At 39.7% G+C, this 24,979-nt stretch overlaps 1 protein-coding gene across 8 annotated transcripts in view; it reads left to right on the forward strand.

The window, feature by feature from the left end:
• Nucleotides 1-3,140: 3,140 nt before the first annotated feature.
• KLC1 (kinesin light chain 1) overlaps nucleotides 3,141-24,979 on the forward strand; it is a 46,699-nt gene continuing 24,860 nt past the window's right edge. For 4 of the 8 annotated variants that reach the window (XM_059474776.1, XM_059474778.1, XM_059474774.1 and 1 more), the window contains exons 1-3: nucleotides 3,141-3,444; nucleotides 20,176-20,437; nucleotides 23,553-23,783. In XM_059474776.1, the coding sequence (XP_059330759.1) occupies nucleotides 20,177-20,437; nucleotides 23,553-23,783 (492 nt within the window). In that variant the 5' untranslated portion in view covers nucleotides 3,141-3,444; nucleotide 20,176. The remainder of the gene's footprint in view (nucleotides 3,445-20,175; nucleotides 20,438-23,552; nucleotides 23,784-24,979) is intronic. The other 4 variants (XM_059474779.1, XM_059474780.1, XM_059474782.1 and 1 more) reach the window with 2 other exon arrangements.

The following is a 24,979-nucleotide window of genomic DNA, read 5'->3' on the forward strand; positions in this document are numbered from 1 at the left end:
CAGTTTGCTGTGTGTATTTCTCACACTGTTGCACTTCAAAAACCACTGAGCTTTGTGCTGCATTAGTTGAACTGTTTGCTTTTTGCTCTCCCACTGTGAATTACAAACCTCCCTCTCTCTTCCAGGGAAAGAGGGAAATTAGTATATTGGGACTAAAGAATCCAGCACTGTAAATAATGTGTTATGGGGTTATGTTTTGGTATGCACGCAGAAGTCTGCAGAAAAGCATGGTGACCTTGCTGGTGATAGGCAAAGGATCATAGGAGCTACCATGCTTGGAGGTGTTTAAGCAAAGGCTGGACATGGCACTTGGTGCCATGGTGATGTTAGGCCATAGGTTGGACTTGATGATCTCAGAGGTCTTTTCCAACCTAATTGATTCTGTGATTGTGCATTATACTAGAGACAGCATGTCTCGATAATTTAATCAAAATATCAGGGCATGCAGCATAACTAGTTCCTGAAGAGAAAATGGAAATGTGGGCAGTGAATAGTTTTAACTGCTAGATGAACTTGGATAATTCTCATTAGATGAGACAGGAAAAACAAGATCCAAATGAAGAGGAACTCTTTGGATATTGCAGGTCAGGCAGTTGCTTGAGGAAAAATCATCTTCACCAAGTCTGCCCTGTGTCTAACTTCTGCTGTGTGCCATAAACAGAGAGGAGTAACACGGCACCATAGCTCCATTGAGCTAATCAGCCTTCCTGCAGGAGGGAGCTTATAGTGTGTGCTGTTTATGTGGGAAATTGCCAGGATGCAAATACTTGATTAGCCAGCATATTATGAATCAGGGTCATAGCTGGAGTAGTTGCTTTGTTCAGAGATGCTCACATCCCTGGGGTAAGCAGCTAATTGCAGGAAATCTTTTAAAGCAAATGTGTGATAGGAAGAAAGCAATGAATATTGTTTATTCAAAAGGCAGGAGTGGTTCCTTTGAATCAGTTCTCTTGCATAATTATGTAATTAGGGCATGTTCTATTTTTAATTAAATCTCTTGCATATTCATGAGAATACTCTGAACCTGTGAACCAATTGGCATAACTCTTTAAAATGTAGTTTGTGTAAAGGAATGCCCTTCAATCTTTTTTTCCCCTTTCATATTACTGTGCAAAGAGATATTTCACATTGTTATAATTAGGTTGTATTGCCTGTCAAAACTAGAATGTGGTTAATTAAACCATTAATATAAAATTACCAGAGAAAAGTTGTAAATGGAGATGAATAACTCAAGAAACTGCTGCATGGAAATATTTGTATCAAAACTGGGTTTTGCTGGACAGATTGATCTGCGTAAGATATCAACCTGAGAGTGGAATTCAGTAAGTATACTTTATTTTCCTCAACTTTTCAAATCCAGCAATGATTCTCTGTATTTACAGTCTGAAGACTATCCATCCTCCCCTAACTCTGCTTTGTTTCTTGTGGGCTTCTGTCCTGTTCTCTTCCTGTTCCTCTGCCTCTTTGACAACAACATTAGTTCTGATTCCTCTTCCAACTTCCTGCTTATTCTTAGGAGCCTTGCTTTGTCACCCAACTCTTGTTCTCACATCTGCTCTTCTGTAGACTTGCTCAGCATTGTACATGAGGGCAAACATACTTAAGCTCTGCTTTCCTTGAATATTTTAAATATTGCCACTTAGGTGAGGCTGCATATTTTGATTTACCACTATACCTCTGTTCTTCTATTAGGTTATGATTCATACCCTCTACATACTGCAGGGACTAAAGGACCATTGCAGGTCCCCTCCAACTGAACAATGCTATTCTATTCTATGTGGAGCCCAGGTGATAATCAATATAACATCACAATATAACAATAGGTTGTCACTAATCCCAGATGATTTACAATGTACATTTTACTGCTTTGCTATATTTAATGTTTTGGGTATTTGGTTTTTTGAGGTTTTTGTTGTGATTGGTTTTGTTTTGTTTTTTAAACTGTTCTTTTTCATATTTTTTTTCTATCTTATACCTCAATTCCTTCCATCTTCCCTTTCTGGACTTAACTTCTACCTAGTGAAATATAACACAAAGAAAATACAGTGGCTGTTCCTTCCTCTCTAACAAGAGTGGGAATGAAATTGGAAGCTGCAAATAGTTCTTGTGACAAGTGTCACTGTGTTCTCATGAAAGTCTTACTTTCCATGTGTAAACCTGTGTATGGGCAGGGATTTTTAACTTACTTCCATGCAGAACAAAGACAAGGGCATTGAAATATATTAGCAACACACACTGAGCTCTGTGTGGGGGCCCAGCCTTCAACACAGAATTTGTCCTTCAGCCGATTTCTCTGTGACTTGCTCCATGAGCTGCTGCACACTGAGGAGATTTTCAAGCACATTTCATGAAGTCATGGTTGGAAGAGACCTTCAAGATTATGCAGGCCAACCTCCCACCCACACTGCCCCTGTAAGCGCATGACCACTGAACCACACTGCCCAGTGCCACATCCCGGTGCCTCTTGAGCACCTCTGGGGTTGTGGCTCCACCACCTTCCTGGGCAACCTATTCCAGGGAGTGATGAGGTTCCTCCTGAGCCTCCTCTTCTTGAAACCAAACCAACTCAGGTCCCTCAGCCATTCCTCCTAAGATATGTTTTCTAGACCTTTCACGAGCCTTGCTGCCCTTTGCTGGACACACTCCAGCACCTCCATGTCCTTTTTAAAGGGAGCGGAAGATTTTCCCAGAGGCATCCAACTGAGATGGGGATATCAGTTTCACGATGCCATAACCCTGAACTTCTTTCCACCACAGAAGGTCAAACCAGCGCCAGGAGCATCAGCAGTGGGGCCCCCTTGGAGCGAAGCCGCCCCAGTGTCACCGAGGGCGCCCTGAGGAACCGCCGGGATCTGCTCTCCGTTGACATCCACTCGAGGCGGACGAGGCGAATCTCAGCAGGGTTTAGCGCGGCCCGCACCGGCAGCCTCGGGGATGCACCTGGAGCCCTGAGCTCCCTCAGAGCATCCCGCCGGCGCTGCCCGCTGCCGGGGAGGGTGACGCCATGAGGGGGGGCGGTGGGGGAGAAGGGCGCGCGGGCGCTTGTGGGAGAAGGGGGGGCGCCGCCATGTCAGGCGGGGCGGGAGGGAAGGAGGGAGGGGAGCGCGGGGCGGGACAGGGGCGGCGGCCGCAGCCGCAGCAGCAGCAGCCGGGGCGGTGGTGGCGGCTGCCGGCAGCTGTCAGCGCCCGCTCTGCCGGCGCCGACCACCGCGGCCCTGCCAGCGCCTTGCGGGAAGCACTGGGTCCGCCGTGGTGCTGACTCGCTTCTTTCACGCCTCCCCTCCCTCTCTCCGGTCCTCTCTCCCCCCCAAAAACCCTTTTCCTTCCTCCCTTTCGCCCGCCCATCGCTGACATCCTCCTCCGGCCGCCTCCCCGCCCCGGGCTGCGCGGCCCCCGCCGCCCCAGCGAGCGCTGCGCACATCGCCCGAGCTGCAGCACCGAGCGGTGAGCGGGGGCAGCCGGCCGGGCCGGGGCCGGCGGGCCGGGACCCGGGGCGGGTGTGTTTGGGTGTGGGTGCGTGGGGTGTTCAGCTCCTCTCCCTTCTCATCCGCCGCTGCGCAAACAACAAAAGGCTGCGCGGGCCGCCCGGTCCCCCCGCAGCGCCGCCGCTGACAGCCGGCCCCGTCCTTTGCGCGCCCAGGGCGGGGTGGCTTTTGGGGGAGGCTTTTTTTGGGCGTTTTGTCAGTTGCGCTCGGCGCTCGGCTGCGGGCAGGGGTACGTGCCTGGGGATGGGCATCGGCTCGGCTTTGTCCCCGTTTCCTGTGCCGGCTCCCCCCGGTGCTGCGGCGGGCGCCGCCCTGGGAGGGAGCGGGCAGAGAGGGCTGGGGAGGCTCCGGCCTGCGGCTCCGGGCGTGCGGCGCTTTGTCTGCGCTCCCCCGGCGCCGGGGCTGCGCCGTGCCAGGGCGGAACTGCTGCGGGAAGGCGAGGCTAGGACAGGTCTGCTTTGGGCTTTGTACACACTGACCGGATTTATGCATTGTAGGTCACCTGCCGGGCTGTAGTCCGAGGGGATTCATAGACTTAGGTCTTGCCCGGATTTCTGCACCTCCAGAATAAGGAAAGCATTGGTTAGAAACAGGTTATTCTGGCAAAAATACATAATTGATTTAATTGATAACTAATTGTATCTTTAGAGCAGAGATTGATTAGAAGGACACTTTAAAACCTTACTTATTTGGCTTTCTGATATTTCTAAGTAACAAGATGCCAGATTTGTAGATCTGCATAGCAGTTGAATGTAATCAGAATAAGGAAACTTCTTGACACTTGATTGAATTCTGTGTTCTAAGCATATTGAAGCACATTTTAATGCCAAGGTGGTATCACCTAGTGTAATACTCTTGTGTGGCTTTTGAAGGTGGCTAAATCAATGATGGTGCTTTTTTTTTTTTCCTTGTGTTAATGATTTCCATTAGTGGGTATGATGTAAAAGTAATATCAGTACTCAAGATACTTGTCATGAAGTCAGAATACAAACTCAGAAAACAAAACTGGCTAGGAAAAAGCAAAAATCTGTTTTTATAGTTTCCTTTGAACAGCAAAATTATAAGCCAGTGTCATTCATATTGCATGCTTTCAAGTTTACACATAAAAATACAAAAAACTAAAGCAGTTAAAATTCATTTTTAGCTGTGTTGTGCTTGACAGAAGGTTTAACAGCAATTGCTCTGGAAAGTAATTGTCTCTTTCACTTCCAGTTTTGCATTTGCTCATCACATAAATAGGAAACTTATGCACAAAGGGTGTGCATTGGAAGCTAAAGAGGAACTGTTGAGGTTTTAGACAGCTTAGCATTTTGATTAAAAATAATAAAAGCCCAACAAAACTGAAAGCAACACCTTTTAGAATGCACTGTTGATTTAAAACTCTTTTGGAAAATAGCTTTATTTTAATTGAGTATGAATTCCAGAGCTTCAGCGAAACATGATAGAGGATGTTATAACCCTAGGATTACAGATACAATTGGAAGTTACACATTCAGCATTTACTGGCAGCAGAGAGAAAGCTGATCCATCTGGTGAGGCTGAGCAGAAGACCTTGCAAGTCACTTGCGCAATTATTTTTGTGACCACATGGTTTAGGAGGACCTTTCCCATGAAATTAGAACAGCTATGGAGAACTCTTGCAGTTCCATTTAGGTAGACATTTCACAAAATGGAGAAGCATGTGGGTAAAGGCAGGGAATTTAAATTGTCCATTCCTGAAACTCGCTCACCAATGCAGTATCACTTCTGCATCACGTTGCAGTTAAAGTTTGGCAACCTTCATGTTTCTGACGGATGATGATGGAGCTGGACAGTTCCAGTAATCAGAAATTCTAACAGCAATTTGAGCATAGTTTCTCTTTACTTGCTGCTATATATAACTAAAAAAGAGTATAAGGTTACCCCCAAAGGTCCTGTGAAGTAGCGTCATGAATTGTTTGTCAGATTCCTATGATATGGTTAGTAGTGCCTTATTAAAGGAAATGGATTCTTTTAAAAGGTCTGTGTTTGACAACAGAGGAGTCACATACATAATTTGAAATTAAATATGCAGGAGTCATTCTGAATGTTTTTGACATAGAACAAAATACACTGTACTGACATTTAAGGGATATAAGGACAATTGCTGCTTCCTGTGTGCAGAACTTGCCATGCTCATGTCAGAAACCTGTCACTCATGTGCTGCTCATACAGTACACATATCTCTCTCTCTGTGTATCTTTTTGTGTATATACACATACCTACATATGTCTCTTATTTAATTGGGAATTTGGGGAAATACTATAGCCTTGTATTCAGTTCTGAGTCCATTTAATGCAGCTTCTGTTTCTCTTGAAATGTGGGCTTGTGCAGTTACTCTTCCATCTCTTCTGTTTGACTTCTCTGGCAGATGTGCAATTGAATTTACTCTGGGATTGATAGCGTCTCTCCAGTTGCATAGCTCATGATTATTTTAAAACTCAATTTAGTGTACAAATACTTGTAAAGTAAAGTTTTTATAAGAGGAGTAACAAATACAGAAATCTGGGTAAATTCATGAATAAGCAAAGTGTACTCTGTGTACAAAGAAAAGTATATTTGGTGTTGAAGAGCAGAGTTGCAGATATTGATGGGGACAAGCATGCTAGGTCTAGTTAAATTAACATTTTTTGTAGTCAGTATTCCTCCAGGGTGTTGTTCAGTATGACACAACTGTTGTAAAAATGGACCAATTCCATCATCATGGCAATAAAGTGGGTAGCCACAGGCTTTCTCTTAATACAGCCTTCATAATATTTCACATTTCTAAAGTATTTCTAATTGTTTTACATGAACACAGTATTTACCTTGACCAAAGTTTAGAAAAACATTTCTTTTCGATGTTAACTCTGATTTTCCTTCAAGCAAAAGCATGACAAACATAATGTCTAAAATGTATTTGTTGTACCCAAGTACCAGCCAGAGACACCTTGTTCACTCTAAAAAGATTCCTGTTTGACTTCAAAATAGAACTGGTTGTAGCAGTTACCCTGAGTCAGAGTCAGCTTCAGGTGTTCTCGAGGTAATAAAGTCTTTGCAGTGTTTGATTTAGTGAAATATTTTCCTCTCTGAGAGTAGGATATAGAAGGAAGTGTGGTTCCTTTGAAAATTACTAAAAAAATGCCTGACCAGAGAAAGGTGCCCTTTTTGTGACTTGGATTTGCTGAGATATTTGTTGTCGTCATCTTCCGGGATTTAAATTGGGCACTTCGTTATGAGGATTAGAGCCAGAATTGCAGATGCTCTCAGTGATACAGGAATTACTTCCAGAGGATTCTGTGTGAAGTGTTTTATAGTCATCAGGCATGAGATGACCCTATACATGGGGATTTTTCTGCTAGACAATTAACATGCTTAATAATAAGAGGCCATGCTGAAAGGGCAAGCTTGAGGGCTGAAGGTTGTGTGTATGCTTCTAGTACAATAATATATTTGGGAATGTGAACAAAAGATGAAAACTAAAGCACAGTTAACATTAGAGATGGTAAATTCTTTAATTGTATAAAGGCAGTCTCTGATAGTTGACAGTTTCTTCAGATTCAGTCAGCTAAGAAAACAGAAGCAAGTAATAGTATCTGTGTGTTGATTTAATCACTGTTTGTTTCTTTGAATCCAGCTTATCTCCCAGAAATGCTGCTATTTAACTGCAGTAAGAAACAAGCTTTACTCTGGAAGCTGTATTTTGGCATTTGGCATGTATGTAGAGTTAAAATGAATTTAGTTTGTCAAATAGTTATTGTTGGTCGTGTTTCTTGCTGAAAATGAGGAATATGGGCTCATGCCATCTTATATTTCCAACATACTTGTTGTCTGTTGTCTGCTTAAATGGACATATTTTGTACATGGTTTCTCAAGATCAAGTCTTCCTTACAAGTGAAAGCAGTAAAATATCTTTTGTGAGTAGACTTAAAAGTGAGCAGTTTCATATTTTGATTATTTTGTAAATACCCACCATAAACCAAATTCATCATATTTAGATTTTCTTTCTGGGATTATGTCAGAAACCTAGCTGATTTTATTAAATTTAAAGTGACTAGAAGAAAGGATGTCACCAATCTAGTGGATTGTACTGGCTTCCTTACATATCTGTAGGGTTGGGGTGGGGGCTAATTATATTACATTTACTATGGGATGTACCCCAGCAAACCATTTCAAAAGTTAACACTGCAGTTATGTTCAAAAGTTTCAAGAAATGTCTGACATAAACAACCTTTTGATACTATTTAAAAAGTTATATCTACAAGTTAGTCTTTTTAAAGGACAATACATATATTTTTCAGGATTACCAGGTAAATTATTATCTTCATTCTCACCTGTGTTTGTATGTAGTAGTTAAGTAGTTAATGTTAACAAAAAATTAAGAATACTGGCAGTGTGCTATGATTAGAACTTGTGAGCCATTTCTCAGTGCAGAGGCTGGTGGTTTAAGCTTTGGAAAGGATTGCAGTAACTGCATTCCTGCCCTGTATCCTGAGTTTGTTCCTTCCAGCTGACAGTAGCTGAATGATTTGCAAACCATGTCATTATAGATTAGGGACTGGCAGGGAGGAGCAGGGTGTGTGTTGGTGTGGTTCTGCTGCTTTCTTTTTGTTTTTCTAAATAATATTTTATCTTAAGATTCTAAATAATATTTTATCTTAAGATTAAGTGCTTTTATGAATGTTCCTTTATCAAACAATGTCAGCCTGAATAATGTGGAAAAGCCAGAGTTTCTTTCTCTTCTGGCTTGAGCAGCTTCCATTTCAGAGAGGCTGCTGTTACTCTGTCATCCCTCCTGTCTTTGCCATGAGTGGATTTTAGTGTATCCCCACCTTTAATGTTTCATTTGTTCATGTGCTTAAACTGGGTGTTCCACCCTGCTCTCTCCCAGCTCCAGGTCACATTTAGAGTGTATTTAAAGGGAGGAGGGTTGATGAAAGAAGTGGATTCATCTCTCCCTCACAGTGGCAGAGTGCAGTCAGATTAATCCAACTAGTGGGATGGTAATATGTGAGGACACAGGGGAGGTTATAATTCTGAGCTGGGAGGGGCACTACAACCTCCTGTAATGTTTCTGTTGACAGAACAGGAATATATAATTGATCTCTAAGGATGTAGATGAAATGTTCTTCAATCTCAGTGCTGGTTTATGTAGTTCCACAGTCCTGCTGCTTGTTCCCTTTTCCTCATTCCATCAACACAGCTGGGGAAATAAGTGTATTTTGGCTGGCCTGAACCTTTTTTCTTTTCTGTCCCCTCACTTCTGACAGTAAAATAATCCAGTAAAAGGCACATGCCTTTATTTTGATTTATTGTGACAGGGATGTGGATGAAGTGTGTGGCTGCATGAGGAGAGTGCCAGGTTATGACATGTTGCCATAGTCTTGGTGAGTAAAAGAGTGCTCAGGGTCAGGTGTTTGCAGGAAGCCAGACCAGATGATTCAGTCTCTAAATTCCTCTGGACATAGAAGGCAATAATGTGTGGGAAAAAAAAGAATGTGCTGTTGTAGTGATGTAGAGGCCCAATTCAGTGTAGTAGCATTCAGTATAATGAATATTACTGTATTGAAACATGGAGGGGTGCAGAAGTCAGGCTGATGATTGGCAGTGTGTTAGATTGCAGGATAGTGACCTGGAGGTCTTACTAGAGGTGTGAGGGAATGAATCCCCAGAAAGACATGTTAATTTTGAGGAATGTTGTATTTTGGGAAGATGAGATGTGTGAACCTGAGGACTATGGCTGTGGTAAGGCAGAGTTGTGTTTAACAGAGAGGATGTAATAAAACTGCTTAATAAGATTCTGGTCTGGGAGCATTCTGGAGCAGATGATACTGATCCTTGCTAGGCACTCCCAAGGGCTTAAGAAATCATACAGAGATGAGATGTAATGTTTTCTTATGGTACTGGTGTCATAGCCAGATGTCCTAATTTTTAAAGAATTTGTTACCCATTCTATTCCTTTTGAAAAAGCCAAGAGGCACCACAGGGTGACTTTGTCTCAGAGTCTCAGTAATTTGCTGTTACTTAAATACATCTTTCCATTGTTCAGAAAATAGATAAAGGCAGATTAATGAATCAATTACTTTGCTTTTAAGTACTTTTTATTCAATTAGTATCAATTTCTCTCCCTGGAGTTTTAAGAAAAAAATCATATTCTGCATGTTGATTCTAGCCTGCACTTAAAATACTGCTGTTGGAATACATTGTTTAATTAAAGGAAAATATCTTGGGTTTGGAATTTGTGCTGAATGCAGGTGGAGAGCAAAGATGCACAGCCCATTTTGGAAGGGGTTTGAATTGCAGTGACTGCTTGTACTTTGTGTGGCCATTGAATCTTCATCCACACCCATTTGTTAGGATAACAAATAGCTTGAAACTTTGCTTGCTGACTTCTGTTTTTTCTTTTCCTTTTTTGCGCTGCAGCCTGTAGTGTGGCTGCACATGGAGCAGTGCTTGCAGGCACATGACACGGTGCTTTTAATGGTGTGCTTGTTTTAGGGGCCACTGTTCTGCCATCCTCGGGAGGGGGTGCTTTCAAAACAGATCATCCAAGTGAGATGGTTTAAAAAACAATATTCAAATGAAACTTTTAGCTTCTGTGTTGATTTTCCAGTTAGTGTGCTCTTGTTCTGTGTCAGTCCACCAGAAGAGCAGTGTCCTGCAGCAGGGTGGGGGGAACTGTCATGTGAGTGGTGTGACCACAGTGAGGATTTCAGAGTCCCAAAGGGACCCTCTGTGCCCAGCACTAGCTAAGGTAAATCAGGAATGTGAAAGATCACTAGAGAAGGGGTTGGGACTATGGTTTGGTCCTCAGGTGTGAGTGCACAGACTGTTAAGGTGCCTTTGTGAGGTGTTGAGTGAGGGCCTGCTCTGTTGCTCAGCACCTCCTGACCCAGGAGAGTTCAGAACATCAGAATCAGGCCTCCAGATTATGGAGTACTCAACAAGGAAATGATTTCCAACCTTACAGCTAAGTCAGCTTTCTGAAGTTGTAGGTAAGAATCAGTGAGTGATATGTTTATCTAGATGGTTGTATCATTTGCTGTTCTTTCTATGAACTAAAATATGTAAGGTATAAAAAAAAGTTGTTCTCATAACTGATTGTTGCCATTGAAAGTGTTGATTTTAATGTAATATTGAATGGGTTAGCATTGATTCTTTATCAATATTAAAGGTTATGCCTGAACAGTTTGATTGTGAAACTTTTTCTGCGGCCTTTTTAGTGGTTTTGCATTTCTTTTTTTAATTATTGAAGGAGGAGCAGGAGGAAAATACTTTCCCTAAAGCTTGAAGAGACACTGCATGGTTTTGCATCTTAATGTGAACTATTAAATAGCTTCAAAATCCAATGTAAGGATTGTTAAAGCTAAAGGCTGCTGTGTGCTGAAACACTGTTAGTGGATGTTCCTTTTATGCCTGCAGAAGAAATTGCCTTTTTTTCTTGTTTCAGTCCAAATAACCCTTTTCTTCAATGTCGTCAAGCATGTAAGAGCATTGTAGTCAGTACCCACAGCAAATTGTCAGCAGAGCTTTCTCACATGGATGCAGTGATAGGAGGCAAGCTGTGGCCTTCTCTGCCCTTCCTGAATGCATTTTCCAGATCTTTATGGGTATGCTATAAAAAGTAGATTTGGTTAAGATAATAGAATTGATGTTAGCAAGTGGAAGCTGATAGCATTTCTAATGTATTCTGGAAGACTGGTTTGATGGGAACATTCCTGTGCTTCTACTTAAGTGCTGTTTAGAGATTAGATAAATAGATAACATAAATGGATGCTTGCTTTGATTAGTCAATAAAGTAGTTTTTGTCCAAAAATAACAGTGCAAAACGAAAGAACTAGAGTTAAGCTGAAAAAATGTTTTGTCTACACTACTGAAAGCTTCAAATTGCAAGACAGGTAGCTTTGGATGTTGCTGTATTTCCTCTTATGCTATGTGCCCTAACCCTAGTCCAGTCTCAAAGTCTCTCACACCAGCAAGAACCAGCCTTATCAAAACATTTATCAAAATTCACTGAAGACCTGTTTGCACAAGGTGGCCAGTCCATGAAGAGCCAAGTGCTATTTTCACACAAAAATCAATGCAGGTTCTTGGAATATTGAGGGGAAAAACTGTGTAATTTGATAGTGATGATGGGTCTGTTACTCAGACTTTCTTGACAGTATTTATTTTAGAATACAGTCAAAATTTCCTTTCAATCCACTTAAAGTAGATAATTTATGAAGCATGTCCTTTTAACTACAAAATACTAAACTACAATACAATTTTTGAACAATTAGCCTAGATTTCTCCTGATGTATCTTTGATTCTTGTGACAAGACTTTTTAATAATTAAAGGTAATTATAACTACTTTTTAACTTGTTACACCTCTGCCTTCTGATTCATTTAAGATAGTTCATTCTGTCTTTATGTAACTGCTCTTGATACAGTCGTGACCTTTTTGTTAAAGTGATCCAGTGAGGTGGGCTTTGTTGTCATCTCTCACAGGAGAAGGCAAATCTCCTGTGGCCTAAACTGGTGTGTTGTGTCAGTGTTTTAGGGAGGGAAAAGCTCTCCTTTCTCAACATCCACTGGTGGCTGCTTGAAAGTGTTTTATTAGTGCTCACAGAAGCTGAGAAGTGCTGGCTTTGCAGGACACCAACAGACGCTGCTTCTGTTGGCACAACAGTGGTACAGGAGGGAGACAACTCCCTTGCTCCAAGGGGTAGGAGGCTTGGAGCTTTGCAGTCTGCCTGCCTTCAGAGATTCCATGGACAGAACTAAAATTAAAAAAAATCAAGTTTCGCCCAACACTACCAAACAGCAGAAGAGGATTGTATGCAGTTTTATTATTCTGGAAAAGAATGGAGTTTGAATCTTGCCACAGGGCTGTTTCAGATTTTGAGTAAGGAAGTTATGTACCACCAGCATGTAACAGATGATAGCAGCCTTGATTAACAAAGAGTTTATAAGCTGTACCTTGTTGAAAGTCTGGCTTTTAGTGCAGCTCCTCTGGACTCCTGGCTCTGGCTCTGTGGAACTGCCTTAGACACACACATGCCTGTCAGATTGCTTTTGCATTTGTTTCAGCTTTGACTAAGAGTAATCTTTTGACAAAGAGTAATCTTTGATGTGATACCAAATTCATAAAAGGGTCTTAGTATCCATCCAGTTTCATTTGAAATCTGAGATATTGGAAGGGCTTGGGTGTGTGTACAGAGAATTAATTTTTCTCTTACATGCTTATAATACATCCAGACCAGTTGTAGTATCTAACACTTCTCAGAGAATCTACAGTGATTTTAGGATGTGTTGCTAGTCTGTGTTTCAGTCACTGTATTTTTAGGCCTTTGGAAGGTAAAATACAGTTGATGAGATGTGCAAAAAAGAGGGTACTTTCCCTTGATTCCTTCCACAGAAATAATTGGAATGGTATAATACTGTGTAAGGGGCAGTCACATCATCTGAGGGTCTCTGTCTGCTGCAGTATGTGAACAGGAAGAGCAAGATGGGATTTGGCCTGCAGCACTATGGAGTTCCAGATATGTTTGAGTCTAAAAGAGATTTTAGAATTAGATGGGCAGGTCATCTGGATTGTCTGCAGTTAAAAGGATACAGATTTGCTGTATCATGATAATTGAAATGCTAGCTGGTAGCCAGTGTTTATTCAGTGCAGCATGGCCAAGGGATTGACACCATAATCTTTTCTTTAAGAGGGAGAATAATCTGTGTAGTTAAAGAAAGCTTTTGTGTCACTGAATACTTTTACACTGTATACAGATTTTTAACTCAGTTAACTATTTCAGCAGGAAGTAATAAATTTCATTAAAATAGTTTGCTTGCTGCAGAAGAAAGAAGGCTGAGGGCTGAAATAACTCTCAAGGCATTTTTGCCAGCTATCTTTGAAACGTGCAAAAGTATTTTTTTTAAATAGTATTAAATTTGTTACCTTTAAGAATCCAGGTATGATTGCTAAGAAAGTGTTCATTAGTGTTGAAGTAGCGTGCTACAGAAATCTAAATCAAAGGACTCTGCAGCAGAGCAAATCTTCTAGCTTGTACTTTCTCAGCAGTGCAAATCATCTTAGCTTGTGCTTTCTCAAAGAGAATTGTCAGCTTCACCCTTGGTAAGGGTTTTACAGGAGCTATTTTTGCTATCATCTATTTTTTTTTAGCAAATATGGTTTGTTAGTCTGAGTTTCTCTGTAATAATTTTTTCATTTTAGAAGAATCTGAAGATTTCCCCTGAAAGGTATGATTTGTAATTTTTTTAATAGCAGGCCCCACCATTAAAACATTCCAAGATTATTTATCAAGGTAGATGTACAGTGGCTGTGTTCTTCAGCTAAACAAGTACATAATCCTCTTCACTTAAACATAGTTTAATGCAGTGCATGGCCTTTGGTAGCCATTGAGGTTTCCTAGAGGCTGGCAGTGTTTTTCAGAGGTGGAGCTGCTGTGCTGCAGGGGTGGAACGCGAGGCCACCGCAGCCTCTTCCCACTGCTGCCATGTGGAGAGTGGGCTGCTCCTGGCAGTCATGGCAGAAAAGCAGCAGCCTTGTTGGAGATGTGGGGATTTCTGCCAGTATTCAAGGGGGTTTTGTTTTACTCCTTTTAGTCAATCTGTCCTTTGCATATTATTAGTGTTCTGTGCATTTCTTCAGAAACCTTTGGGCTTGCCTTTAGAAATGCCAAAACTTTGCAAAGGTTGAGTGTTTGTCCAGTTTACTTACCAACACAGATATTTTGTGATGTTAAGGCTGTAGGTCAAATTCCAGATGTGATTCTGAACTTTTCTTGGGATGTGTGCCTTTGACATTAAAGAACTACAAATGTCCTTTTTACAGGACATTTATTTACCTAGCATACCTTCGCTTTAAACCAAGTGGTAGGGCAGACTTCTGCATTCAGGGCTAGCTCTGAATTGAAGGCTGGCAGGAGGAGCACAGTAGCATTTTTTTTTTTAAATTCAGATGCTTACTAGCTGGTAATTGGTAGAAAAAGTGACTCCCTTTGGGGAAGGGGGAGTTTCTCTGTAGCTTAATACTGGTTGCTCGGTGGTGTGCAACTCCATCCTCTTACCTGCTTCTGGTCAGTGATTTACAGCCTCCAGAATGTGCTGCTGATTGTCCTCAGCGAGTTATTTTAAGGCAGCCGGTGTACCTGTGTGTTAAATGCTGAAGGTGCTTTCTGAGCTCACGCATTTGGAAAGCCGGGGCAGAGCCGAAGTGCAGCAGTGTTCTGTTTATAGAACTGGGTCAGCCACTGTGCCTTAAGTCTGACCTCCACCAGGACACTGTTTGCAGATGCAGTTCCAGATTTTCTATTTTATGCAGATTCAAATATAGATGATGGGAAGAGTGATGACTAGCACTGGCAGGGACTAGCTGCAGTCCTGAATATGTCAAGAGGGAAAAGCTCCTTTCCTCTGGGAGTTTAGGGATCATGTCATGGAACAAAATTCCTGACTATAAGGGATCATTTTAAGTAAAAGGAAGGCAAATCAGACAAAAAAGGAAAGATTATAAATATTCCTTATGGGAATATGACTTGTGACAGCAGAAATAGTCTCGCAGGTAAAGAGAAATTTTACATATTAAATTTGAAAAAAACAACAGATAATCATTGTTCTTTCAGACTTGGAGATTCTGACTGAAAGCCATAACAGCAATATAGTCCAAATGGAGTGTTTGTTATGTGAGTGCTTTTACAAATACCTTTCTGAGCGTATGCAAGGCATCCGTGAGTGATTCATCCTTGTCCTTTCTGCTGTTGCTGAGCTGCCTGCAGCAGGGCTGCGGCTGATGCGGTGTTTGACACTCTGCTCAGTCCTTCCCAAACTGCTTTTCATCTCTTGCCTTTGTTGCTCGGTTTTTGTTCTTGGAACAGCCTGTAATGTTTTGCTGGTTGTTTGAGAAGGCAGTTTTGCACATTATGAAGATCAGCAGTTAAAGCAGCTCGTAGCATTTGAAGATGGTGCCTTCCATGATGTAATGAGGCGCGTTCTTGCTCTGAGCAGGGAATTAATGACTTGTAATTTGCAGCTCATACAAAATTGAAGCAAGTACATGGCAGATGTAGGATGCTGAACCTTGCCATTCAATTAGGAGGAACTAAGAGTGAAATTAGGGTTAAAAGCCTTGAATAGACTGATTATTGTTAGGAAACTGTGAACTGTTAGGTTCCTATTAGAGATACAAAAAGCTCAAATTAATTTAACTTTTCACTGTAACTTTGTGGAATTTGCAGTACATGTCAGTGACAGAGCCCCTAGGTATGGCTTGAGCCAGTCTTGCTGCAGCTTTTACTGTTGGGAAGATGATTTACTCTTTTTCATATGCAAACACATTATTTGACTTATTTGAAAATGAATGAACACATTGAACACATTCATTTTCAGCCATGCTGCCTGTTAGCTGTACACTCAGAGAAAAAGTTTAGGGAGAATATCACTTGACAAAGCAGTTTAGACTTGGGGGGCTTTATAATTTATTTATTTAAAATTATATTTTGCAACAATTTTGATCAGACACTAAGTACATTAAAAATTTATCTTCCAAGCTTTTAGTACTTGAAACTCATTAAATAATAAAAATATCAATACAGAGAGGGGAAGTCTTTAGGGATTCAGACCAAGGAAGAAAAATTAGAATGGTTTTATTTATTTGTTTTTAGGATCCATGCTAATCTTTAGTCAAGGAAAAAAAATTATTGTGGGTTTTTAGAATGAAATTCTTTCTTGATAAGTTTTCCTATGCAAAGAGGGATTCATACATGTTTTGGCACAAGAATATTTTGAAGTGACCTGCAGGAAAACAACTCTTCTTTAAAAGCAGCTGGGTAGGAAAAGCTCTGTAAGAGATCTTTAAATATGAGCTGGAGAGCTTAGTAGCTGGCTGTGATATGTGTATGTCTGTGGAAGAATTTAGGCAGAAATCTGTGATGTCAGCATTACTAGTGTAGTTGGTTTGAAAGTTTTATGAATAACAAAATACTTAAACTGATTGAAGATAGCAGCCACTTAAGTTGTTTGTATATGATGAGATTATCCCAGTGGTTACAGACTGAAAGCTGAAAGCTTGGCCTTGCTTTCTTTGTGCTTTCTTTGGTTCAGACTCTTGCTATTCTCAGTCCATTTATTTGTTTTGAGTTTATGTTACAAAATATTGTGGAAACCTCTTTAGTTGCAGGGGTTTTTATGTTGATCTGTCAAAATTAATTTATTTTGGTGTGTTTTAAGGCAGTGACTTGGTTTTTCTAGAAGTTGGAAAGCATTAAGTGACTTTTGGACTTCAGTATAGTCAATATTATTACAAACAAAGAAGGAGGACAATATTCAAGATCTACACAGACACATACTTAATATCACGGTAAATTTCTTAAGCCAGCTAGTGATCTGTAACTCTGGCTGCATTACATATTTTTTTTCCTCATCCAAAATTCTGTTTTATAAACCTTTGTACATCTTAATTCTTTGCTTTGTTTTCAGTTGTATACTGAGCTAAAAACTAGTATTTGAATCTAGAAATTTGCAGTGCAGTGGAGTGCAGGACAAAGCTTAGAGGAGCTTAAGAAGCCTTTCCCTACACTCTTTTTTTTTTTTTCTGTAGTGAAATATGTAGGAAGAAAGAGTTAACATTTTTGAGAAGTGACAATAGGCTGGCTAGGTTTTGTCTCCTTTCCTCTGTATACATCCTGCATACAAACTTCATTTGTTTGCTTCCTGTGTGACATTTGCTGCCTCAGGACATTCAGATCTAATTTACAGAATCCCAGAATATGCTGAGTTGGAAGGGACTCACAGGGGTCACTGAATCCAAGTCCTTGTCCTTTACAAAACCTTCCCCAGTTATATGATTATGTATTCAAATATGGGCTTGTTTGGTGAACAGGCAATGATCTTTTGTAAAATACATTTTAAAAAAATCATGATGGCACCACACCTTCACTTACTGCCCTTAAAGGCTATTAGATATTTATTCATAAATTTTACTCCTGCAGAGTCAGATTTGATAGCAGGACAAATTAGATGTTTGTTATCCTCCTGTTTTCTAAATTATTCTCCCAAGCACAATCTGTAAAACTCTGAACACCAACAGACACCCCTCAAAACTTATCCCATAATATTTATTCCTTTCCTGTTAGTGGGAAAGATTGGGATTCCAACAGTGTTCACTGGAGGAGACTTGAGAATCCTCTGGCAGGCTGCAAGGACCTTCATGTCCGTCTGTCTGGATGCAGCTTTTGGCTTGGCTCCAGCTCCAGCAGATCCCTTGTGCTGCTAGTGCAGAGGTAGTGGAAGCTTTTAGCTACACTGGGGTTGGAATGAGGCAGCTAAAAAACCTGGCACACTGGAGTGAGACAGGGGGAATGTGTTCATAAAGCAGTCTGCTGCTGGGATGGTTTGAGTGTGGTTTTGCCCCATCTTGTTTAAACCTGCTTCTCCTCTCTTCAAAAGATGCTGTGCTGGCTTGGCCATCCTTAGTTACAGCTTCAATATATTCAGCCGGTATTCTGGGCCTTTTAATTTATCTGTATTCATCTGTATTCATCACTTAGAATTAATTTTATTTCTACTGAGGTGTTTAAAATGTGTAATTTTTTAAAGACAGTATCTATGTGTGCATTACATATATGTATGCAAACATCTGCTTTTCATTTTGCTGTAAAATGGCAGAATATTGAGGCATGCAGAAGGAATTGCTGCTATCTCTGTTCACAAAAGATATACAAATAGTCACTTCATTAGATGTCTCTGCTGGTTTTACTTCTTTATAACCAAAGGTTCAGTTCTGTGCATTCAGGATAGAAATTGTTAATTGAGGCTGTGAAAGTGTGCCAGGGCTAATTAGGGTTGTGTGCTGAGGTTAGTATAATCCATAACCATTTCCTACATGACTGTGTGTTAGAAGCATTTATTTGCAAATTTGGTCCACATTAAATTGCAGTTCATTTTTCTACACAACTTCAGAGAGTCTGTACTTTAAAACTGTCTTTTTAAGCATTCTGGGTCATAGTTCTCAGGTTAGAAGTGGGAAATGTGCAAGTGTCATTCTCCTCATCAGGTCTTCATGGGTTAATTTCTTATGCCATGCTAGATTAGTTGCGTTATACTAGATTTACCAGATTTATATGTTTTTTTACCAGATTTATATGTTTTTTTTACCAGATTTATATGTTTTTTACCAGATTTATATGTTTTATATTGATTTATTTGTGAATATGAAGTTACTGTACTTCAGTAACTTCATATTCACAAATCTGGGTTCAACCAAGTTCACACTTCCCCAAATTCTGTGTTTTCAGATTATTACAAAAAATCCTACTGTCATCTACAGCTTTGGTTTGGTAACAAGTGGCTGTGCCTTTTGGGTATTGTATTGCAGGAGATCATCACAGAGAGGGTAATTTGAGCACGTATAAACAGAAAGAGCAGCCTTTTATCTTTAATATAATACAAAAGCATAAGAGCACATCCTTTGTCTTCTTACAGCAGTTTTAATTCAAGACTTCAATGGTTCTAATTATTTTTTATTTCTCCTAAAATTACACTAGTTTTTGTAGTACAAAGTTGTAATACAGTTTTAATTCATTTTAAATGTTAGTTTGCCAGTGCTTAGCCAGGTGTCTTCACATAGATGGGGTCATTTATTGCTTTTGAAAAATCTTTCCTATTTTATTCTAATTTATACTTCCTGGTTCACTCAAAGATTTAAATAGCTGAGGTATAGAGCAGTAATTTCTCAAGTCTTTATTTTCATTATAGAACATTCTTCTGGTGACATTTAAAAAGGGTCAAATGGTTTGTGTGTGTTCTGTTTACATTTTTACATTTATAAGCTTGTTTGTCAGTTCAGTAACAGCATGTGTGATAATTAGAGAATCTGAGTTTCTAAGCTTTTCTGGGTCTTAATTTGCATTTGGTAGAGGTGTTGACAAACATCCAGAAATTTACTATCTTTAGTGTAATGCTTTAGATACTGATAAAATAGCACAGTGAAATGTTTCTTGCTGCAAGGGCTGTACTATACAAACTGTTTTTTCTGGCATGAGACAGGTGTTCCATCTTCATCCAAACAGCTGCATCTAGACCTGTAGGCAATTGAATATCTATGTGTTTAGAATTAAAATAATGAATTAAAGTTTCCTGGGGGTAGTTGTGATGTTCAAAATACTTGTGATAAGAGCTTTTGTAGTCGTCAGTAAAGGATGAGGCTGGTGTTACCTTTTTGCAGGAGAAAGATGACATTTCTCGTGACTGACTGATGAACTCTTTCAGAAGGCTATGTGATATTTCTTCAAATTCTTCAAGCTCCGTTTTGTGGAGTTTTTTTTAGAGAACTACAGATCAGTGGCATCTGCAAATAGCTATATTTATTATAGTGTGTATTTTATACACCACCTACTTTGCTTTTTCACAAACAGAATCCTGGAGGTGCAGCCCTGTTCCTCAGTAGTTGCTACAAATTCTGTTGCCATGTCATAGTCTGTGTTTCATGATATGTTTTTTTTTTTTTGGTTTATCAATGAGTGTTAATGTTAAATCTGGAAATAGAAACTGGGGAAGTTGACACTGTACAAACTCAGGACATGAAATATTGTAAAAATCGTGCACAAATATAATTGTATTTTGAATATACCTTTCAAACTTTATTCACTTATATGCTTATTTTATTTTTCCTTTTGTATTAACTAGCATATTCTTCCATTTCAGAATGTATGAAAACATGTCCACAATGGTGTATTTAAAGGAAGAGAAGTTGGAGAAGCTTACTCAAGATGAAATCATTGCCAAAACTAAGCAAGTGATTAATGGACTAGAGGCACTGAAGAATGAACACAATTCAATTTTACAGAGCTTACTTGAAACTTTGAAATGTTTGAAGAAAGATGATGAAACTAATCTGGTTGAAGAAAAATCAAACATGATTCGAAAGTCACTGGAAATGCTGGAGCTTGGCCTTAGTGAAGCACAGGTAAAATTGTGGTAAAAATGAAGCATTTCAGACATTTCTCCCCAGATATTTGTAATATGCTGGGACATTTACATTATTGTTGGATATAATGGACAAAAGCTGCTGTAATTAATAGGGGTAGGTACTGTACACCATGCTGTGTTACAGAATTGATGATGAGGTTAGTGTTAAAGCACTCATGACTAGGCTCCACTTGTCATCAGTGGCATTCAGTCTAAACATTTTCTGTTTAGACTTTCCACATCAGGCAGGTAATGTTGAAGCAGCTCAAGAACTGAGCAGTGGCATTTTAACTCTAAAAGGTGGCATAGAAAGGTCTCAAACAAACACACATATAATAAATGTATTTTCTCCAGCCTTTGAGCTTTGGTGTAGCCTTAAATTCATGTTTATATTCCCTTGCCTCAGATTTTTTATAGTAGCACATGATGCTTTTAGTGCTTAAGAATCTCTAATGTTTATTGAACATTTTACTTAACCAAAATTGAAACTAAAAGCATTTTAAAGTTTAAGACTTGAGTACAGGATCTGAACAACTTTGATGCATTAAAGAGAGGACTCTGAGATAATTTCTGTGGACTCTTAGTTGATGAAGATACCATCTGCAAAAGATAAGTGAAAAGTTGTATGTTTATTGCGTTGTCAGGACTATATTTATGATATTTTGTAAGTCAAAAACCTGAAATGATGTGGTATGACGCTCATCCGTGTAAAATAGGAGAGTGTTTGCAAATGAGTTGAAATGCCCATGAGTTAGTTCTACATTAATAGGCCTTCTGTTGGTCTGTAGCTGTGCTCAGACTTCTCTTCTGGACTGAGCTATTATTGTGTGCTGGTCTGGGAGCTGTGTGCATTGGATCATGGTGAATTGAGGCTGAGAGAATGAAATGTGGGTTATCAGGCAGGGGAATATAGAAGCACTGGACAAACTGTCAGGTCTTAGTGTATATATTGTACACTCTTTGGTGCCTTGTATAGGAGGAAAATGCTAGAAGATACATGGAGTAAAATTGCAATAGTTGAGTTACCTTTAATGGTTGTTTGTAGAAGATGTGCCAGTGAAAAAGTAACTCTGTGTAGTATTAGGACTCTGAGAAGCCAGTTCTCAATTCTGCTCTATCAGGAGCCTCAGTTGCAGATGTTCCTGCCTTGTTTGCCTCCCATGGTACTTTGTGAACTGCAGTGGTGAGGAGCCAAGAAGTCTGCATTTGCTGCCTTTGTTAGGGAGCCAATTACACTTCAGACTGCTGCTCTCAGACCTGATAAGGCTACTCTTCCTGAATGCTTTGAGTTTTAACAATGTATTTTTTTTTTTTTTTAATTTTTAAATTTAAGATATGGAAATAGATTTTTTGTGGCATGCATGTAGGTCTGGTGATGTGTTATTTCCATGAAAATGAAACTAACTTTGCTAAAGAAGTAATCAGACTTTTCTTTCAGTTAATTCTAGTGAGTAAGATTACAAAATATTTTAGTTGCCATTGTAGCTTCTTCAGTGTTTGAATACATTGATCCTATTATCACAATTTTCCTAAATATGCTTTCTCATTATATAAATGCCACTGTTTGAATTGGCCAAGTAATTAAAATATTAGAAAAATTTTTAATATGTAAAAAGGTACATGGAGTCTGGAGCTTTGGACTGGTATTAGGAAATCATACCTGGAGTTTTCCTTACCTTTACAGGAAAAATTAGCTTCTAAAGGCTTAATGAACATTTTGACAACTAAAACTTCAGCTAAGAGTACCATCTGTTTGACATGAAATACTTAGTTTAACACCACTTAGAGATAACTTCGTTTTTAAAAAAACCATGAACCTGAGGAGATGAAACACAGGTAACGTGGGGATGTCTACCAGATCTGAAAGATTTGTACTCTCACCAGTGGTCCACTCTGGCAAGGTGTGCATCCTGGGACTGCTGCCAGCTGTTCTACATGTGTCAGTGGGAGATTGCATAAACAGTGAAAGGAGAATATCTTCTGCTGGTAGTGTTTGGCTTTCACTTAATAAGCTCCTTTTTCATTTAACTTTGCTCAGCAAAAAAAAACCAACCCAGTCCAAGTAAGCTGCTTTTATGGGTGTTCTATTTTTTGCCCTTAAAGTGACTGTGTTTGGAAGTCTGCACACTCAAGCTTATGGCTAGTAATATAAAATGCATCTATAAATTGTGTGTTCAGTTGCACATGCATATCTCAGTGAAATAAATATCCCTTTGAAGTGTTACCATTGTGCTGAGGTGTTCAATTTAGGAGATACAAGCATGTATACAAATCCCTTTTTTGTCTGGAAGTGCTAAATTTAGAACTCTGTGTCAGGTTTTGGGTTATTTTTATGATCCTGCAAATTGAATGTATTACTGCTCCATTTTATATTAGTGGAACAAAGATTTCCAGTTCAGTAATCTAGTTCAAATTTTTCATGTATTTTAAGATTATATTCAATGTTCAGGGAATTCTGAAACAATTTTAACTTCTGATAGCATCATGGAAAACAATTATTTAGTAAAGAGTTCCTGTAGGTTGGGACCCCAGCAAGGGAAGAACAGGGACCTGTTGGAGCAAGTCCAGGGGAGGCACAGGATGACAACTGGGGCTGGAGACAGGCTGAGAGAGGGGGAGAAGAGGAAGCTGCAGGGAAATCTTAGAGCCCCTTCCAGGGCTAGAAGGGCTTACAAGAAGAGGGGCTTTGAAAAGTCATGTAGTGATAGGACAAGGCAGAATGGCTTCAAACTGAAAGAAAGTAGGTTTAGATTGGATTTAGGAAGAAATTCTTCCCTGTGAGGGTGGTGAGGTAGGGGAGCATGTGCCCTGTCCCTGGAAGTGTTCAAGGCCAGGCTGGATGGGGTTCAGATCAACCTGGTCTAGTGGAAAGGTGTCCCTGCCCATGGCAGGAGGCTGGAAGGAGGTGATCTCAGAGGCTCCTTCCAGCCCAAATCATTCTAAATGGTAAAAAGGTTTAGAGGAAAAGTGAGAACCATATCTAAAATGAAGAGAAATAGGAATGTTTTCCACATTTCACAGTTGACATAGGTTTAAATAATGAAAGCCTTGTGTGTTATGAACAGGACTGCATTCTAGGGGGAGTATGCCATATGACACATTCTGCTTTTCAGGTAATGATGGCTTTGTCAAATCACTTAAATGCAGTGGAATCAGAGAAGCAGAAGCTGCGGGCTCAGGTTCGCCGGCTGTGCCAGGAGAATCAGTGGCTGCGGGATGAACTCGCCAATACACAGCAGAAACTGCAGAAGAGTGAGCAGTCTGTGGCTCAGCTGGAGGAGGAAAAGAAACATCTAGAATTCATGAATCAGTTAAAAAAATATGATGATGATATTTCACCATCAGTAAGTACCACAGTAAAACAGTAAAAACACCTTACATTTACATGTGTTGTAATCTGCCTGTTTAACAAGAAGTAACAGATACTTTTTATTTGTCCCTTAGATGTATTTGTCATTAAAATACTACCTTGTACTAGTGTCACATAGTTTGCAGAATGATTCTGAAAGCTCATTCTTATTTTAAGAGAGTATATATTTTACTGTCTGCAGATAATAAATACATGAGGAACAGAATTGGTAAATACTCATTTAGTAGCTTAAAAATGTGAAGAACTGGGCCAAAGCAAAAATCTCACTTCTATAAACTTAGCTGTAAAAATAAGTGAGAAGTATAAGCTGTGAGACATTTTACATACCTAGAGGACTTGGCTTATTTTGACTGCAGGAAAAATACTTCATTTTTGTCTTGTGAAATCACAGCTTTTGTATCTGTTGAGAATTTACACAAGGATAAGATGTTATTGAATCCCCTTTCAGGACCATCTGCCAGACTCTGTAATCATCTGCATATATACAAGCCCATTGTGTTACATATTCTTAGATTCAGAGAGAAAATGGACACAACTTAATTTACAGAAGGAACTTAATGCTTAAAAAGACTTCTGATTTATTTGCCCTTCATTTTTTAATTTTATTTTGCTTCCTTAGGCTAGGTGGCACAGTAGAGAAGGATCTAATTTTGTGTGTTCAGACCTTCTCAGTGGTGTCTGGGAAAGTGCAGTTTTCATAACTAATTAATTCAGAAATTTTAATGGTTGAAAATGGGTGTGATTTACTCATGCTCAACTGACTGCTTGACTAATCCTTTTAAAAATATTGTACATGGTGAGAGTTGTTTTCATCGATTGGACCTGGAATTTTTCAGTGCTGTTCCATGACTTGGTATTTGTGGATGGATTTGCCAGTGAAGCCTGTTCAGAAGAGGGGCAGAGGAGGGAATGTTGGGATTGTGATGTGCTGTATTGTCAGACTGTACTCTGCAGATGAATTAAGTAGCTCCATTATTTGAAGTTTAATTAACAAACAGAATCCAAGTAAGCCAAGCATCTTTATAGTTTTGCTAACCATATGGATGGTGTCTGCTTCTAGCCTTCGTAATAGTTAGTTGTATAGGCTCAGTATGAGGTTGGAGTCAACATTTAAAATTATGGACATCTTATCTGAGATGTAGTCCCATTAATTTGCTGGTTTTACAGTGC

The sequence above is a fragment of the Ammospiza nelsoni genome, chromosome 6 (assembly GCF_027579445.1).
Source record: "Ammospiza nelsoni isolate bAmmNel1 chromosome 6, bAmmNel1.pri, whole genome shotgun sequence".
NCBI classification, from domain to species: Eukaryota; Metazoa; Chordata; class Aves; order Passeriformes; family Passerellidae; genus Ammospiza; species Ammospiza nelsoni.